Source organism: Ranitomeya variabilis, chromosome 1, assembly GCF_051348905.1.
Source record: "Ranitomeya variabilis isolate aRanVar5 chromosome 1, aRanVar5.hap1, whole genome shotgun sequence".
Classification (NCBI taxonomy): Eukaryota; Metazoa; Chordata; class Amphibia; order Anura; family Dendrobatidae; genus Ranitomeya; species Ranitomeya variabilis.
The window spans coordinates 639,323,195-639,341,468 of record NC_135232.1 but is presented as its reverse complement, the minus strand read 5'-3'; the positions used below and the strand labels follow the sequence as shown (position 1 = coordinate 639,341,468).

The 18,274-nt window shown below is 42.9% G+C and overlaps 1 protein-coding gene across 2 annotated transcripts in view; it reads right to left on the bottom strand.

The window, feature by feature from the left end:
- AKAP6 (A-kinase anchoring protein 6) overlaps positions 1-18,274 on the bottom strand; it is a 633,848-nt gene that overhangs the window by 233,124 nt on the left and 382,450 nt on the right. For both annotated transcript variants that reach the window (XM_077261103.1, XM_077261107.1), the window contains exon 7: positions 13,153-13,307. In XM_077261103.1, coding sequence (XP_077117218.1) covers positions 13,153-13,307 — 155 coding nt within the window. The remainder of the gene's footprint in view (positions 1-13,152; positions 13,308-18,274) is intronic.

Genomic DNA, 18,274 nt, shown 5'->3' with positions numbered 1-18,274 from the left:
AAAATGCAGCGTTTGCACGCGTTTACATGTGTTTTTTCACCACATGCGTTTTTTTTTTTTAAAACGCTGCGTTTTTAAACGCAAGTGTGAAACCAGCCTTAGCAACACGTGTGAAAAAGACTTGGGTATACTAATAGATCAAAGACTGCTGACAGTGTGATGCAGCAGCAAAAAAGGCAAACACAGTTCTAGGATGTATTAAGTAACGTAATTATCCCCTCTACTCCTCCTTGGTCAGGCCTCATCTGGAATACTGTGTCCAGTTCTGGGCACCACATTTTAAAAAAGACATTGAAAAACTGGAGCGAGTTCAAAGAAGAACTACCAGAATGTGGAGTGGACAGCACAGTATGTCCTCCGAGGAACAGTTAAAGGATCTGGGAATGAATAGCTTGCAAAAAAGGATGCGAATAGGAGACTTAATAGCTGTCTACAAATATCTGAAGGGATGTCACATTGTAGAGGCATCATCTTTATTCTTATCTGCACATGGAAACACGAGAAGCAATGGAATGAAACTGAAAGGGAGAAGATACAGATTAGATATTAGAAAAACGTTTTGACAGTGAGGGTGATCAATGAGTGGACCAGGCTGCCACGAGAGGTGGTGAGTTCTCCTTAAATGAAAGTCTTCAAACAGTGGCTGGGCAGACATCTATCTGAGATAGTTTAGTGACTCCTGCATTGAGCAAGCGGGTTGGACACGATGACCCTTGAGATCCCTTCCAACTTTAACACTCTATTATTCTATGATTCTATTCCAGACCTGAACTCAATAGAAAATCTTTGGAGGGAGTTGACACTCAATGCTGCCCAGCGACACCCCCAAAACCTAATCTGGAGATCTTTATGGAGGAGTGGGCCAAAATCCCTGCTGCAGTTTGTGCAAACTTGGTCAACAACTACAGGAAACATCTGACCTCTGTAATTGAAAAGAAACGTTTCTGTACCAGATATTAAGTTCTGTTTTTCTAATGTATCAAATACTTATTCCATGCAATAGAATGTAAAAATCATACAATGTGATTTTCTGGATTTTTTTAAGATTCTGTATCTCACAGTTGAAGTGTATTTACTATTAAAATTACAGATCTCTCCATTCTTTGTGGCGGGAGAACTTGCAAAATTGGCACTGTATCAAATACTTATTTTCCCAACTGCATACCAACAGAAATAAAGCACACCTCTTTGCAAAGAGTAGTAATAAAGAAAAAATATACAGTGGCTTACGAAAGTACCCACCTTCCTTGACTTTTTACCTATTTTGTTACAAAAATATTTAAACACAAGTTGTAATGTAAGTCGATTTGTGTTTGATGCATCAGCACTAAATAGTCTAAGTTGGTGAGGTGAAGTGAAAAAAATATAGATATTAATTAAATTTATGGGATCAAATAACTGAAAATTGGCATGTGCATATATATTCATCCCTTTTGAGATGAAGCCCCTTTAAAATTTCTGCTGCAAGCAATTACCTTCATAAGTCATATGCTTAGTGACAGGACGTCCACCAGTGTGCTATATAAGTGTCACATGTCTGTCAGAATATACACTTTACCTTTCCTGAAACCCCACAGAGGCTGCCACACTGTTAAGAAAGAGGCACCACTAACCAAACAACACCATTAACACTATGTCTGGAGAGAATGTGAGGTGGCCAGGGTGGTAGTCATGGCGAGGGGCTGCTGTTCTGGCACACCCTGGCACCCCGCAAAGAAATGACAAAGTCCCAAATGCCGTGTGATGTGTGCGCAGTGTAATTCACTCACTTTTAGATTGTAACGTCCTGTTTCAGACAGCATCACACAATGATTGGCAGAATCATTTTCAACAAAACAACTTTACTCAGCACGTCCAGATCAGTCACAGACATCGCACAGTAATCCTCATCGATCATATATCCATTCCTTTGTGCTGTCCCTTTTTCTCCTGAAATTCTTTGTTCCCATACCATACTCTCCAGTACCGTAGCGTCCCAACTAGCCAAACTAGTTCGTGCCTGGGGTTTCCCGTCCGTTTTCTCCTCTGAGGGTGAAATCAAGGAAGATGGTTCCCAACCTTTTTCAGACCATAGGTCTCGGATGTTTGGGATTTCCCGCTGAACCTAGCTGCTATTACTCGCTTGCTGTACTTGTCCCTTCGTGTTCGTGTAACTTCCGGCCCTGAGGCCCTGGACTGCTGGACTCCTCTTGAACTTGTTACTGCAACAACCTCACTTCTCCTCATCCCACACTTTAACTCACTAAACCCAGGAAGTGTCTCAACTATAACTAACCTGGCCGCTCCTACTCGGAAATCCCCTACTTCTTATCCCTACCCTTATCTTATCTCCTGATCTACAGTGCCCCCCACTGTACTAAACCGTATAATACCCATTGCTATTACTAAACCTTACTCTAAGGGTACCGTCACACAGTGCCATTTTCATCGCTACGACGGCACGATCCGTGACGTCGCAGCGTCGTATGATTATCGCTCCAGCGTCGTAGACTGCGGTCACACGTTGCAATCACGGCGCTGGAGCGATGCCGAAGTCCCCGGGTAACCAGGGTAAACATCGGGTTACTAAGCGCAGGGCCGCGCTTAGTAACCCGATGTTTACCCTGGTTACCAGCGTAAACATAAAAAAAACAAACACTACATACTTACATTCCGGTGTCTGTCCCCGGCGCTGTGCTTCTCTGCACTGTGTAAGCACCATAGCCGGAAAGCAGAGTGGTGACGTCACCGCTGTGCTCGCTTTCCGGCCGGCAGGCGCTCACAGTGCAGAGAAGCTGAGATGCCGGAGGACAGACACCGGAATGTAAGTATGTACTGTTTGTTTTTTTTACGTTTACGCTGGTAACCAGGGTAAACATCGGGTTACTAAGCGCGGCCCTGCGCTTAGTAACCCGATGTTTACCCTGGTTACCCGGGGACTTCGGCATCGCTCCAGCGCCGTGATTGCAAAGTGTGACCGCAGTCTACGACGCTGGAGCGATAATCATACGACGCTGCGACGTCACGGATCGTGCCGTCGTAGCGATGAAAATGGCACTGTGTGACGGTACCCTTACACTGTATCTCCCTATCTCTATCTCTAGTCTATAAAGATACATAACTTACACATTACACAAACATCATTTAGCATCTTGCTATACAACAAAACAGTACCACATAATACACCATTTTACACATAAAACGTACCTGCTTAATTAGGAAGGAATGTGAAGGACTTAATCCCCAACACACCCCTTATACCAAATCAACACAGCTCATTACCTCAAGAACACTATCCCCATAGTGAAACATGGTGCTGGCAGCATCATGCTGTGGGTTTGTTTTTTTGGACAGCAGGAACAGGGAAAATGGTTCGAGTCGAGGGGAAGATGGATGGTGCGAAATACAGGGATATTCTTAGGCACAGAGGCGTATCTAGGATTTCTGGCACCCGGGGCAAGAATACATTTTGGCACCCCCCCCAGGACATATGCGGTTTGCACACTTAGTCATGAACCAACGACCTTGTCTCCCTAATGCTCTCAATATTCAGTGAAAAACTGAGAGAACCAGAAGAGAAGCTCGTCGTCACAGGACCATAAGTATGAAAACCACATATGAGTGAGGTGTCCATGTGACGAGGACTGGAACCTGCAGAGCTGAATCCTGACATCGCAGCTTCTGAATTCTCACAACTAATGCACTGCTCACTTTTAGGATTCTCCCTTGCCTGTGGACGGTCATGTCAGCACAAGCATGCGATTTGTATACTTCTGACCACATTCCGACTAGACGTGCCCGGCCTCGCTCAGTTCATTTTCATTGACTGAGGTCACACATGTCTAGTCAGCACGTGACCGCATGTATGTAAACCGCCAGCACGAGAAAATCCAGACAGCGTGCAGGGCGCACTGTGAGAAGTCAGAAGTCTGCAGTCACAAAGAATGACTGCAGACTCATCACAAACCTGGACATCCCCTTTAAAGCTCCTAACATAAACAAAAACATGAGAGTTAGTTAGTATCACGAATAACATTTACATCCAGGTACCTTATAGATGACGTAGTCTCTGGAGCCGTCCTTCTTTTCTTCATCTTGTCCAGACCCCATGATGAGTTTTCTCATCCACAGCCGTCTCTGCAGACTTCCATCTTCTCCGCTCTTTTGCAGAAAATCTCCACATGACGCCCTTAAAGATACAAGTGTCATTATAATGCTCCTGAACAAAAAATTGCCCTTCACTATATTGTCTGCACAAAATATGACCCCCACACTGTCCCTCTTATGGTACATGCTCTTCACACTGACCTTTCCTTTCCATACCGGCCCCCTCTTCACACTGTCCTGTCATACTGTGTTCCCCTATAGGGCCCAGTATTTATACTGTACTCTCTCATCACACTCCCCCTCCTTGGTATACTGTCCCCTCCTGGCTGTGCCCTTACACTGTCCCCCCATGCTACCCCCCCACTACTCAGTTTCTATTCTGTGCCCACTCACTTTTCTCCCCCATACTGTCTCCTCACACTATTCCCCTCCCTCCTCATACTGTCTCCTCTCACATCCCTCCTGTTCACCATACTGTCTCCTCATATATTTACCCCCTCACTTTCTATACAGCCTGCTCACCTGACTCCCCATACTGTGTCTGCACACATCCCATCACCCTCACTCCCCGTACTCTGTCCACATCCATTTTTCACATCGCTACTCATACTGTGTCCACATACATTCCCCCGTTTGCTCCTCATACTGTCTGCACCCATCCCCCATACTGTTTCCTCAGATATGCCCCCCATTCTCCTGTACTGTTTCCTCATATATGTCCGTTGTTTTCCTCTACCCCACCCCATCATTGCTCTCTTCACCACCTCCATTTTTGCCTTCTCCACCACCACTATCATTGCTTTCTCCCCCACCACCCCATAATTTCCCATTCCACCACCTCCATCATTTCCTCCTTTGCCTTTTCCACCATATCCATCATTTTCTCTTCCCCCACCATCCCCATCGTTGCCCTTTCCACCACCATCACCATACTTGCCCATTCTACCACCTCCATCATTTCTTCCCCCCTTCATTATTGCCCTTTCCACCACCTCCATGATTTCCTCCCCCCCACCCCCATCATTGCCCATTCCACCTCCATCATTGCCCATTCCACCACATCCATCATTTCCTCCTCCCCCTCCATCCCAATTATTGCACTCTCCCTGTCAGCCCCATCATTGCCCTCACCTCTCCTCCCCGTACACACACACACAAAATCATTTACGTCTCTACACATTCACCCACAGCGCTACGCATGCACGCACGAACACACACACATATTGCGTACAGTATAATGGCCACACCTAGTTACTCCTACACACGCAGCTGAGCTCCGTACACCTTGCACACAGGGCTCCACTCCGTACACACGTGGCTCCACTCCATACACCTTGTACACACATGGCTCTGCTCCGTACAGCTGGTACACACGCGGCTCTGCTCCGTACAGCTTGTACACACGCGGCTCTGCTCCGTACACACGCGGCTCTGCTTCATACACCTCATAGACACACACGACTCCGCTCCATACACCTTGCACACACGGCTCCACTCCATACACCTCATACACACCCAGCTCCGCTCCGTACACCTCATACACACCCAGCTCCGCTCCATACACCTCATACACACACGGCTCCGCTCTGTACACCTCGTACGCACATGGCTCTGCTCCATGCACCTTGCACAAACCCAGCTCTGTTCCATACACCTCATAGACACACATGACTCTGCTCCATACACCTTGCACACATGGCTCCGCTCCGTATACCTCGTACACACCCAGCTCTGCTCCGTACACCTCGTACACACACGGCTCCGCTCCATACACCTTGCACACACCCAGTTCCGCTCTGTACACCTCGTACACACACAGCTCCGCTCCGTACACATCCAGCTTCGCTCCGTAGACATCCGGCTCCGCGCCGTACACACACGGCTCCGCTCCGTACACACACGGCTCCGCTCTGTACACACACGGCTCCGCTCCGTACACACCCGGCTCCGCTCCGTACACACCCAGCTCCGCTCCGTACACACCCAGCTCCGCTCCGTACACCTTGCACACATGGCTTCCGCTCTGTACACCTCAAACACACGCAGCTCTGCTACATCCACACAAACCACTCCTGACCCCACACAAACCTTACCTTCGTCCAGCACCATGAGAACCAGTAGAGTCCTGCACTACACGAAAGCCCTTGATCATGTGACTCCTGACTCCTCCCCTCCTGTGACCTCATCACAGGTCCTGTGCACACAGACTAGAGCAGCGGCAGTAACAGCTGTGGTGTGTGGCTCTCTGCGGTGGAGGGGCTCTCTCTGCTGTGGGGCAATTACGCCGCTGGGATTCGATGAGCAGCACTTTCTCTGAGCCGGCTGTCAATTTGACAGCCGGCTCAGAGAACGGGACTATCTCAGTGTGGGGGCGGCAGAATGCCGCCGACGAGGAGCCTCCTTGGACCACCGCCGCATTATCAGGCGGCCCGCTGGCGCCCCGTCGGCTGCGCCCGGGGCACGTGCCCAGGCTGCCCCCCCCGGATACGCCACTGCTTAGGCAAAACCTGTTTCAGTCTGTCAATGATTTGAGACTGGGACGGAGGTTCACTTTCCAACAAGGCAATGACCCAAATCATACACTCGAGTGGTTTAGGGGGAAATATGTAAATGTTTTGTAGTGGCCTAGTGAATGCCCAGGCCTAATCCAACTAAGAATCTGTGGTCAGACTTGAAGATTGCAATTGACCAGAGGAAACCATCTAACTTGAAAGAGCTGCAGTTTTGCCTTAAGGAATGGGCAAAAATTCCAGTAGCAAGATATGGAAAGCTCATAGGAACTTATCCAAAGTAACTTGCAGCTGCAATTGCCACAAAAGGAGGCTCTACAAAGTACTGACTTTAGGGGGATGAAAGGTTATGCACACTGAAGTTTTCAGTTATTTTGTCCTATTATTTGCTTTGCAATTAAAAGAAAAACAAATGTTCACAGTTGTAGGCATGTTCTTTACATGAGATGATGAAAACCTTAAAAACAAGTAAAATTCCAGGTTGTGAGTTAGAAAAACATGAAAAATGTCAAGGGGGTGAATACTTTTGCAAGTTGTTGAAATTTCCAAACTCACAGCCTAGTACTCAAAAGAGATGGATGAACATATACTCAAAAACAGCAAATACATTGCTCGGCATAAATACACCTAAAATATTTGTCAGAAAACCTTTAGTTTCCTTTCAGAATCAACATTTTCCATGGGATATCATACTACAAAATACTTACATAAATATGGGCCATTGATTGCAAACAAGACTTGATATTTTGCACACCTGAAAAAGTAATTTTCTTAACAAATTGATTCCAGACCATGTTGTAAAAATGTATACACTCCAATGAAAGTCTTATGAGCAAAGCTAAAATTTAGACAACGATATTCTAATTAACAAGAATTCAACCACAGGTAAGTCTAATCATTCATTAAACAGGTGTCCAGCATATGGGCAACTATAAAAGGACGTTAGTTAAACACTGACATGGCTTCAGCAATGGCACCACATGGAAAAGAAATGTCACAAGATGTGAGAAAGAAAATAACTTCTTTACACAAAAATGGCGAGGGCTACAAGAAGATCAGAAAATAATTACTTATCAATCAGAATATTGTAGCAAAACTGATACAAAAATGTAACAAATATGGAATGGCAATTATTTCACAGAGACTCCCAGGGAAGTTAACACCTAAACAGAAGCGTCTTAAGTTGAGAAGGGTTTAAGAAAATCAACCTGCAAGTTCACTGCAGTTAGCTAAAGAATTATAATGCTAAGCAGAGGTGAATGTTTCCTGTGGCACACTACGGTGTTCAGTATAGATTAATGGCATGCATGAGTGTCATCCACGAAGGAAGTCTCACCTAAAGACCATACACAAAAAAGGCCATCTACAATTTGCAAGGTCGCATGCTGAAAAATATGAAAATTACTGGGACTCTATAATTTGGAGTGATAAGACCAAAATAATGTTTTTGTAACAGATGGCTTCAAAACTGAATGGTGTTACAAAGGTAAGGAGTGAAAAGGAAAATGGATAGTGCCTACTGGTGGTAGTAGAGGCCTTATGTGGGACTGTATGAGCGCTGCTGGTGTCAGGGAGCTACAGTTCAGTGATTGTATCATGAATTCACAGATGTACTGCTCTTTACTAAATGATAAGATGGTACCATGACTCTTTTCCCAAGCTACAATGATCCAAAACCCACATCTAAGGCCACTGGTGCATTTCTGAAGAAGAACAGGGTGAAAGCGATTCAGTGGCCAAGTGTCTCCTGATATCAACCCAACCAAACACCTAAGGGGAATTCTGAATAGACAAGTTGTCATTACTCTCCATCCAGCATCCAGGCTCTAAAAGAGGATGCTCTTAAAGAATAGAAGATAGATATTGCACAATGTCACCAGCTTGTTCATTTCTTGCCTAGAAGACATGATTCTGAAAAATCATGAAGGTCATACAAAACACTAGATGTAGTAGTTTTTGATGTGGGATGTATTCATTTTTGCATCAATTAATTTGAGTAAAACTGAAGATTTTGTAATGAAAGTTATATTACTAACCTTATTTCCATGTTATGGGTTAAAAAATGTTCTATTAAACTCAGTTTTGTAAAAAAAAATTAATTGTTCTTGTGTTCAGTGAGATGATTAAAATCATAGCAAATGAAAAAAGATGTAGGAGAAGAGCACTCACCATCCGTTAAAACATCCAATCTTTATTACGACATCAAGTCAACAGCAGGACAAATGGGGAGAACGTGTGTATCCACAGACGATGGCCGTTTCGCGCTACCGCGCTTACACAGATCTTCCGTGAAGACTGGTAGCGCGAAACGGCCGTTGTCTGTAGATACACATGTTCTCCCCATTTGTCCTGCTGTTGACTTGATGTCGTAATAAAGATAGGATGTCTTAACTGATGGTGAGTGCTCTTCTCCTACATCTTTTTTCGTTTGCTTAGACAGAACTTTTTTTCCTGAATGAGCACCTGGATTCCGTCAAGGCTAAACACCAACAGACATCCCGCTGTGTTGCATTGTGTGTTCTAGTCGTTTAAACATGCAGCTGGTGCAGACTTCTTTTTCCTTTAGTGACTGTGATTAAAATCATACTTTTCAAAGAAGGTGTACTCATTTATGCTGAGTACTGTATGTATACCCCAAACATTTTTAATTGAAGACCATAGTCTAATCATTACATGATTTCCACCAAATACAGAGGCCAGGTTTACATAAGCAAGGTCTCAGATACTGTCGAACAAGATTCTAATGAATCCATTAAAGAAAGGGGTAACAATGACAATACAAAATGTACAGTGCTAGTAGACCTATGTTTATTAACACAGTTTTACATTTATATATGTTCTTAGTGTCTTCTTGACAACTCGAATTCCCTTGTAAGGAAAGATAAAGGTAGAGGAAAAAACTTGGGATTCAGCTAAATGTAAAAAAAGTGAAAACAACAGGTAAGACTGAGTTGATGTCAATAGCACGCAGTAGATAGCTTTTCTAACATAAACAACAAAACAAAAAAGAAATTGGGCACATATGGGTAGCTGACCTTCAAGAAAACAAATTAAATGGCTTATCTTCACAAAGGATCTATTTGGTTGAAATTATGGTACTTTAGATGTGAAAGTTGGAGGATAAAGGAGTTGGCCAGGGAAGTATTGATGCCTTTGAACTATGACGTGACATGGTAGTTTGAGACTAGGTTACCGTCAGGGAAAGCAAATATATGAATACCTAACCAAATCTAGACTATTCACCCAGATAGAGCACAAAGACGCAGGCTGACCTTATTTTGAACACACACTCCTCAACATTGACATTGCAACCCCAAGATGAAGCGTGGAATTATGAAAATCACAAGATCAACACACATTAATGATATGTAAATAAGGTAAAATGCATAATTTACAATGCATACCAATGTATTGAGTATGAGTGCTACATGCAGAAATCCCTGCACTTACACATCGTCACTGGTATCAATGAGGTTATTAATGGTTGTCTGAGGAATGTTCTGCCTTGTTGAATGCACTTGGGCCGCAAATCAAGATCCATTGCCGGCAGCCCCCTGTGCACTTGCTGAGAAATCATATCCCAAATGTGCTCGGTTGGAACACAAGTTGTTTAGGTCATGCAGGCTATTAACGGTATAAACATTTGACTTGGCATTGTTGTGTTGACAAAAAAGGCTCCTCACTTTGGAGAAGAGTTGTACCACTGGTTCCATGATCAACTCACTGTAATCCTGTTAGCGTACCTGTGAATGAAGACTTCAGGGGTCTGACTACAATTTTTTTTCACCCCATACCATCAGAAGGCATTTGCACGACATTGGATCATAAGCAAAACCAGTCCTGCTATGGGTTGTTCTATTAACCACACTCCGCAGATCTCAAAAGTTATCATGGTGCAGAGCAAGACTGCAATGGAGGTTAGAATATAGGGCTATCCTCTTTAGTGATGAGATGAGTCTCGCTTTTGTCTAGGATGCAATGATAAACAGAGATTGGTCTGGAGACCATATGAGCAACGTCATGAAGAGGCCATCACAAGGGAATGAAAGAATGCTACATTGGTACTACTCCAAGGTGGGTGACATAATGTTAAACTGGACACCTCTAGTCTTCATTCCAGGTACACTAACAACTCCGTAATACATTTATTTGGTTGTGGAATGCACAGAATGGCCATTTCTCTAAAACTGTTCTAGGAGACATTTTTCAACACAACAATGCCAGGCCGCAAGTTGCTTATTCAACTGTGAGAAGTCTGTGTGGCATAAATGCACTACCATGGCCTGAGGCATCTCAAGACTTGTTTCCCCTTGATCACATCTTGGAAATCATTGGTCGGCAATTGCAAAGGGAGCTGCAAGCAGCGGATCTTGATCATTTTCATGCTCACGTGCAATAGTTGTATGAACATTCTTCATACAACTATTAATAACCTTACGCAAATTGTATAACTGAGAGCATTTCTGCACCTGGCACTCATACTCGATATTAAATAAATCAAAATGTTTTGAAATTTTTTATACCAGTAACATGTTTATCCTTTCTGTAATTTCCATAATTTCACGATTCTTTCTTGGTGCTGCAATTAAATTTTCATAAGGGTATTATGAGAAGACCAAATAAACTGGAAAATTCTATCTAAGCACACAGGAAGAGTTAACAGGATAACCAAAAAAGGTAAGTTTTCAACAACCATTAACAATTAATGAGGACCCTTTAACAAACATCATAAAGAGGGTATTAAGAGGTCTAAAAATTAAAAATAAAAAATTATCCCAAAACAGTGTAAAGTAACACAACCACCTTTAACTACATCAAAATAGCAATGATATTATAAAATCTTCATAGAAATGTGAAAAATAAACAATACAAAGTTCCTCCTAAATCGTTAAATATCTACCACTTTTTTAAGATTAATCTAAAAGGTCAGACCCCAAAAGACTCACTCTGACAGCGTACATACTGTACAAACACTTGTACATACGCCGGTATCCTTGTGTACCCTTAATGTTAAGCCTTAAATCCGTGGATCAGTCTGGGAATTGTTGAAAGGCAATCGCTCTACTGCATTATGATTCTGAGGACAAAATAATCAGCATTCAAAATATTTTACAGCTCTGATGGGGATCATTTAGGAGGGGACGAAGAGGAGGAGGGTTGAGGGGGAAACACCACACACAGTCAACAACAACAGGAACATATGCTGAAGGTAATAAGAAACAAGGTTTTATGGGTGCCAGGAGAGAGGAGCGCGGAGTATGTTTGTACAACTTTAATGACGCGGTATTGTTCATTGAGCATATATTTGAAATATATTATATGTCTAAGGAGGAAAAATGGTGTCCTCTAAGGGTTGATGTAAGCAAAGAGTAAAAACTTAACCCTTACGCTTGTAGGAAATCTGCATGCAGGTCTGCATTGCACCACCTGCATCAAAAGCTCCACTGGACTGCAAATACTACTCTCCATTGACAGAGCTAAAGTGAGAACTGCCATTACCCCCACCCACTTTTTCTTAATTAGTCAAACTGCTCATTAGATGAAGTCATGTGATCAAAATGTGTCAGAGAGTGAAATCATTATTATGATTTATGAAAGTAGCAAATGTTTTATGGCCCCGGTGTGTGACACCCACGGGACTTAGCACTTTGAGTTCTACTAACGTTCATGAACAGAAATCCCAACGAGGATATGGATGTCTTTGGCAGAATATTTTTTGTAACTTGAGTAGTTTGACATTTCCAGCCTCCTTGAATCAATGAATAAAGTTGGCTGCAGAATGGATCGACAGCAAATCTGCCGGTAAGCTCGTTCCGATCGCAAGGTTTTAACCCTTTCGTAAAACTTTCTTCTAAGCTGATTTATGACAACAATAAGTTAAACTTTGATCAAAAATCAGCTTTAAGACTTGTGCAGTGGTCCGTATTTTCGGTCCGAGTGTGATCTGACAAAACATTAACAAATGTTATTCTATGGGACCGTGCACATATCAGATTTTTTTGTCGGACCGGCCCACTGCATGCCTTGCACTTGACCATGCAAGTCAATTAATCCATGGAAAACATCCAACAGCATTCAGATGCCATCTGAGTGCAATATGATTTCTTCACACTGACCGAATGGAGAAGATGGAGAAATGTATTTTTCCATGTTATCCTTATCTGAGAGAATTGGATCACACTCTGATCAGATTTTAATCAATGTTTGATTTGCATGCTTGACTCGATTGTCTCGGATGACAGAATACATGCTCATCTAACAGTTCAGATAAAAGAGAGATAAGGTTTCAAATCAGAGGAAGAGTTCACTGACAGAATTACGGTTACTTCAACCAGCAGTCTGCTATGTACTGCTGTAGAAGCCAACATTCTCTTGGCGAAATCCTCCCAAATGTGATGAAATCTTTTAACTCCTTAGAGCCCTTGGTAGAAATATCAAAGGTCTTGCAAGAGGGAGAGGAAGAATTAATAACAGCATAACTGCCTGATTGGGGTTCTGGTTGCATGAACACCTCCTATCTATCCATTTATAAAATGTGAGGCTTCTTCTGTCTCACCTGTGATTCACTTACAACTTCTGGAAACTCATCTTTCTGAAGAATATCCGCCTTGATTGTATCAAGAGCACCCATAATCCAACCGTGCTGCCTTCTTATCTGCTTCTGCAGCTCTTTCCACTGTGCAGTAATCATCTGCAGCATTTCTTGAAATCCTGTATGAAAAGGGCAAACATTATGAGTCAAAAGTCACCTGTTCTATACCAGTACAAGACCGACACTGTACACCACCGGCGCTTAGTTTCCATCGCCGCCTGTGATGCTCAAGGGTCATAAATATCTTTATCATATGGGGGATATTTTGTAAGGTAAATGCAATTAAAATGGTGTTTACCTTGAATGGCTATTTACTTCAACCAGCTGGGACCACTTAGCAAACATCTGCAGCAATGCCAGGATTGTTAGCACCACCACAAAGGTGGAGGACACTTTCACCTCTGCTGAGGCTTACAGCTGCTCTGCTGTGTCTGACATAGTCCATTAAGAACATTGTAAATCAGTTGTAAATAACTTCCAACCACAAAATGTGTCGGTATATGTAAGAAGCCAGAATGGCCATGTTTCCTGCCAGCTCTTCTCTAGGGAAATAAAAAGAGTGCCCTGCTGCCACATGAAGGTGAACGTTCTGCATTCCCTTAAGTTATACATAGGTTGACGCTAACCAAAAAAAAATAAGGCTAGTTCACAGCTGCTTTTTTTAGTTTGCCATCGTAAGCGGGCTTTAGGGTTTCCATGTTTTTGCTTGATTCATCCATCACTTGTGACTTTTTTTTATTCTGCCGCAACTCTACTCCAGTCCCCCTCGAGTGATCTTATGTAAGCCAAATTTTTGTTACAAAAACGGTTAAAGAAAAAAAAATATTTTTTTTTGATCTTTGTGCAAAATTCATGCACCGCATACACCACTATGAAGAATTTGGCGCAAAAAGCATCAACAAACAGTCACAAGACAAGTATATTAAAAAAAACATCTATAACTTGGACCCAAAGTGTCTACCTACGTTGTTCAGGCATGCTAAACTGAGCATTTGGAGAGAAGTCTAGCAGCAAATTCCAGCCGAGAAAATAAGAACCTCAGCTGATCATGGATTACTCCATGTTTGGGGACTAATCTCAGCGGAATATTTTATACAGTCTGCTGAACATATTCCCTAGACGTAATTAACTGCATGCCTACAAAGTTGAATATATTTGTCATTGATTCCCATTAATAAAAAAATATGTACCACTTAATCATTATTTTCATAGTGTTCTGTTGTGAAGTCGACTGATTTTAGATATTTTTGATACAGCTACATTGTGAACCCAACAAACAAGTAAAAAATACTCTTTATTAGATATAAATTTTGATACAAATGTTAACGTCATACATGTGAAACAGTGACCACAAAATGTCGTGAACCAGATCTAGCCTCAATTAGAACTCTACGAGAGAGTGGACAAGAGATAAGTGAGCTCATGGCGAGGAAACATTACATTCTCTGGTAGACACCGATATCGGACTTGGCCGTTTACTGTCGGTGAATTAAATGATGACTAGACAGGATCACACATTCAAGACTGAACTTTTAATCTCAATTTGAGACTGCATAGATCAGAACTGTCTTTAGTAGATGCTATTGTACCAGTGGCTATATTGTATGTATGACTCAAGGGCACTCTGTGTATATAACAATCTTTGTCATACTAGGTGGAGGTCTCGGTGTTAATGTAAATTTTAATAATACATCAGAAGTCAGCTTGTTATTTACCGACACACAGTATGGTACTCAGCGTCACTGTGTGCCTTCCCTGTAACTCATTACTATTTCATGCAGAATTTCATGCTTCAGTAACAAGTCACAGCTGGGAGTCTCTCAGCATACAAAGGGCAGGCTGTGCCATCTTTACCCTCTCAGATAGCCACTGAGATGCTGCCCTCTGTAGGAATAAACTTGGAACTTAGAAATGTGGGTAGCCATGGGCTGTTTTGACAAGTTCCTATCAAAATAATAATTATGATAAATGATCCATATATTGTAGTAATATAATGGATTTCTTGAAAGGTCTTGCATATCTTTATTCGCCTTGTCTGTTATTAGATGAAAAACCTGAAACACTGGTCCTTCCTACCTCTAGTATAGTCTCAATGGAGTAGTCACAAGAAGGAGATCAGAATTAAAAATAAGGGGGTTTTCACCAATGTACATCATAGGTGATAAATGTCTGCTTGCTCAGGTCCCCCCAATCAGACACGCGGGCATCAACCACTTGGAAAATGGCACGAGTTCCTCGACATTACAGTTGAAAAGGTGTTGAATGGGTCTGTGGTTGAGTATGGGACTGACATGAATAGCAGAGTACAGTACTCAAGTGATTCTGTTACCTCCCTCACACATTGAATGGAGAGGTATAGGGCATGCTCCTTTCCACTGTAAGGTGTAGGGGTTCATTCTCTCCGACAGCGGTTCAGGTAGACATAGGCAGCAAGTTCTCAAGTTCAAACAGTGATGGTTTATTAAAAATCCATAAAGCATCCCAGCTCACAAAATAAAATAGTCTTGTTTTGTGACAAAGGGAAATAATAAGCAGAACAGTCCATATAGCACATACAGATTCTCAGAGAGAGCTCACCCAAGCAAAGGTAAAGCCAGACTAACATAGCCCCTATCACAGGCTGACTAGTATACAGTAGATCATGTCTTTTCACCTCCCCACACAGACAGCTTCCCATGCAAATCAGCTGTCTTTTAAATTAGCTGCAAAAGCTTGTATAAGAGGTATAGGAGTGACCAGTCCAACCCAGCTCTGATGGTCATTCCTAAAACCCAAACCCAAAAACTGGGTTCATTAAAAACTTCTCAGCAACTACTTTACAGGATCCTTTTCCCTGGGCTTCACATTACCGAGGCTAACCACCATGGTGACACATCTCCCATCCAGGACTTGTCCAGCTGCATCCTTACATATGGTATGTGCACACATTAAATATTTGGTGGAGACATTTCTTCACTATTTCTCAGCAGGAAAAACGCTGAGTAAAATATGTATATTTTTGCCATGGTTTTGATGTGTTTTTTACATGTGTTTTTGGGTGCAGTTTTCCCCACTCATTAGTGTGAGTTAAATCTGCTGCAAAAGCGGCAGAAACAATTCCTGCAGATTTAAATCTGCAAATCAAAAAACAGCAATGTGTGCATGAGACTTCAGGATTCTCATTCATTTTGCTAGCATCAGGAAATCCTTCATGTTTTGTGACAAATTTGTTCAGAAAAACACACAACAAAAACACAACAAATCTGCAACGTGTGGGTTAAATTTTTTAGTGATCAGTTAGGTCCCAGCAGTGGGGCCCCAAAGCTATCCAACATTTATTACCTATCCTGTTGAAGCTATCATCTATCTATTTATCTATCTAAATAGAAAAAAATCAAGGCAGGGGTGCAAAGCCTCCCAGGCATAAACAAATCCTCCAATATACATATAAAAATGAAAGCAGCACTCCCAAAATAGAAAATTAGAAAAACGTAATAACCTATAGTGACGGCAAGTTAGCAACGTTTCGGTTCAGCTTGAGAAAGGTACTAAATTGCACCGAAACGTTGCCGTCACTATGGGCTATTACATTTTTCCAACTTCTCTATTTTGGGAATGCTGCCTTCATTTTTTTTAATCTATCTATCTATCATTAGTAACAAGTTTTGGCATGCTATTTTCACACAGAGCTCTAAGCCTGGGAACGGACAGGTAATATTTGCTGGGTTCCACTGACAGTACTGGAATGGAAACTGTGAATAGCACTGTCGGAGAGTAGTGGGGTGGTTCTTGGAGTGATGGGAGCATTACTGGAGGCAGTTGCAGAGGAGATGACCTGCTGGACTACGCTGCCTGCCTGTAAACTGAATGTATGCCCATTTACTTTATTATGTGTGTTTGTTCCTGTCTGCCATAAGAAATGTGCATTCAACTAACATGGATTTATAAAGTCATCAAATATTATTTATTAATCGATATTAATCCTCCCGTTTATTATATTACTATGACATAATGCAACAATTTATGGAGCAGTTTTCCTTATTATTCTAATTGGTTCTATAGTTTACAGAACTCACAGAGTACTTGAAACGCCCGTCAGGGCCGTGGGATACTCGGTACCGGGTCCGGTACTTAAAGGGATGTGTCACGGTGGCAACAACCCGGTCCATAGCCCTGGGTGCCCACGTTAAAGGGGAAGGTCTTTAAAGGGGTTTTTGAAATAAAGAAAGTTTGTGACGCCACCTGTGGTATTGGGTCAGAGGTGACCAACGCTGCTTAAAGGGGTCCTCTGGGGTGATGTTATGGCAGCCAGATGGTATAACTTCCCACAGGTGAAGTAGGTCCCAGGACTCCAAGTGTATAGATGGAACATGGTGAGTTGGGCAATAAAGAACGAAGGACACAGTTGTGCAGTCTTTTAACTGGTTTACTGATTGTAGCAGGCAGCCACAGTCCAGGGCACCAGATCACTGGACAAGCATGGTCCGGCCGGCTTGGAAGCGAGTTCAGAGTCCAACTTTACCAGGTGGAGTTAAAAGCCTTCCTCCTAGCGTTGTGTTGTTATAGTCCCTTACTGCCTATGGCTTTGTAGCAAGGTCCTCTCACTTCTCTCTGTCGTTTGTTGAAGTAGGACACAAACCTGTATGACAGGTGGCTCGAGCCTTTTTGCAGGGTCTCTATCATGACCCGGGCTCTTTGTGCAACTGTGTCTCCTGGGCATTAGGGCGGACAGGTTACATGTAGTCTAGCTGTCCTACCAGTTTCTGCTGTGCCTCCTATAGTACGACACAGCCTCGGTCTTCTGGTTATCGGTATATACGCTCTATCAGGGATCTAGCCCAGTTGCAGATATTCTCCCTTGTTGTCACTCTCCTGTGCTTCACTCTCTGGCACATTCGCTAAAAGCTGTTCTTCCTTCTGTATATCGCTATCTAGGAGCTACAGCACTTCAGGCTGTACAGCCCCTCACTCGTCCTTCTGCCTCAGACTGCTCCAGTCTGCTGTCTGGCACCAACTGTCTAATTCTTCCCAACTGCCTAGCAACCGCCTAGCAACTAACTCCTCCTCCCGACCAGACAGAGCAGCTTCCTTGAAGTCGGGTGTAGAG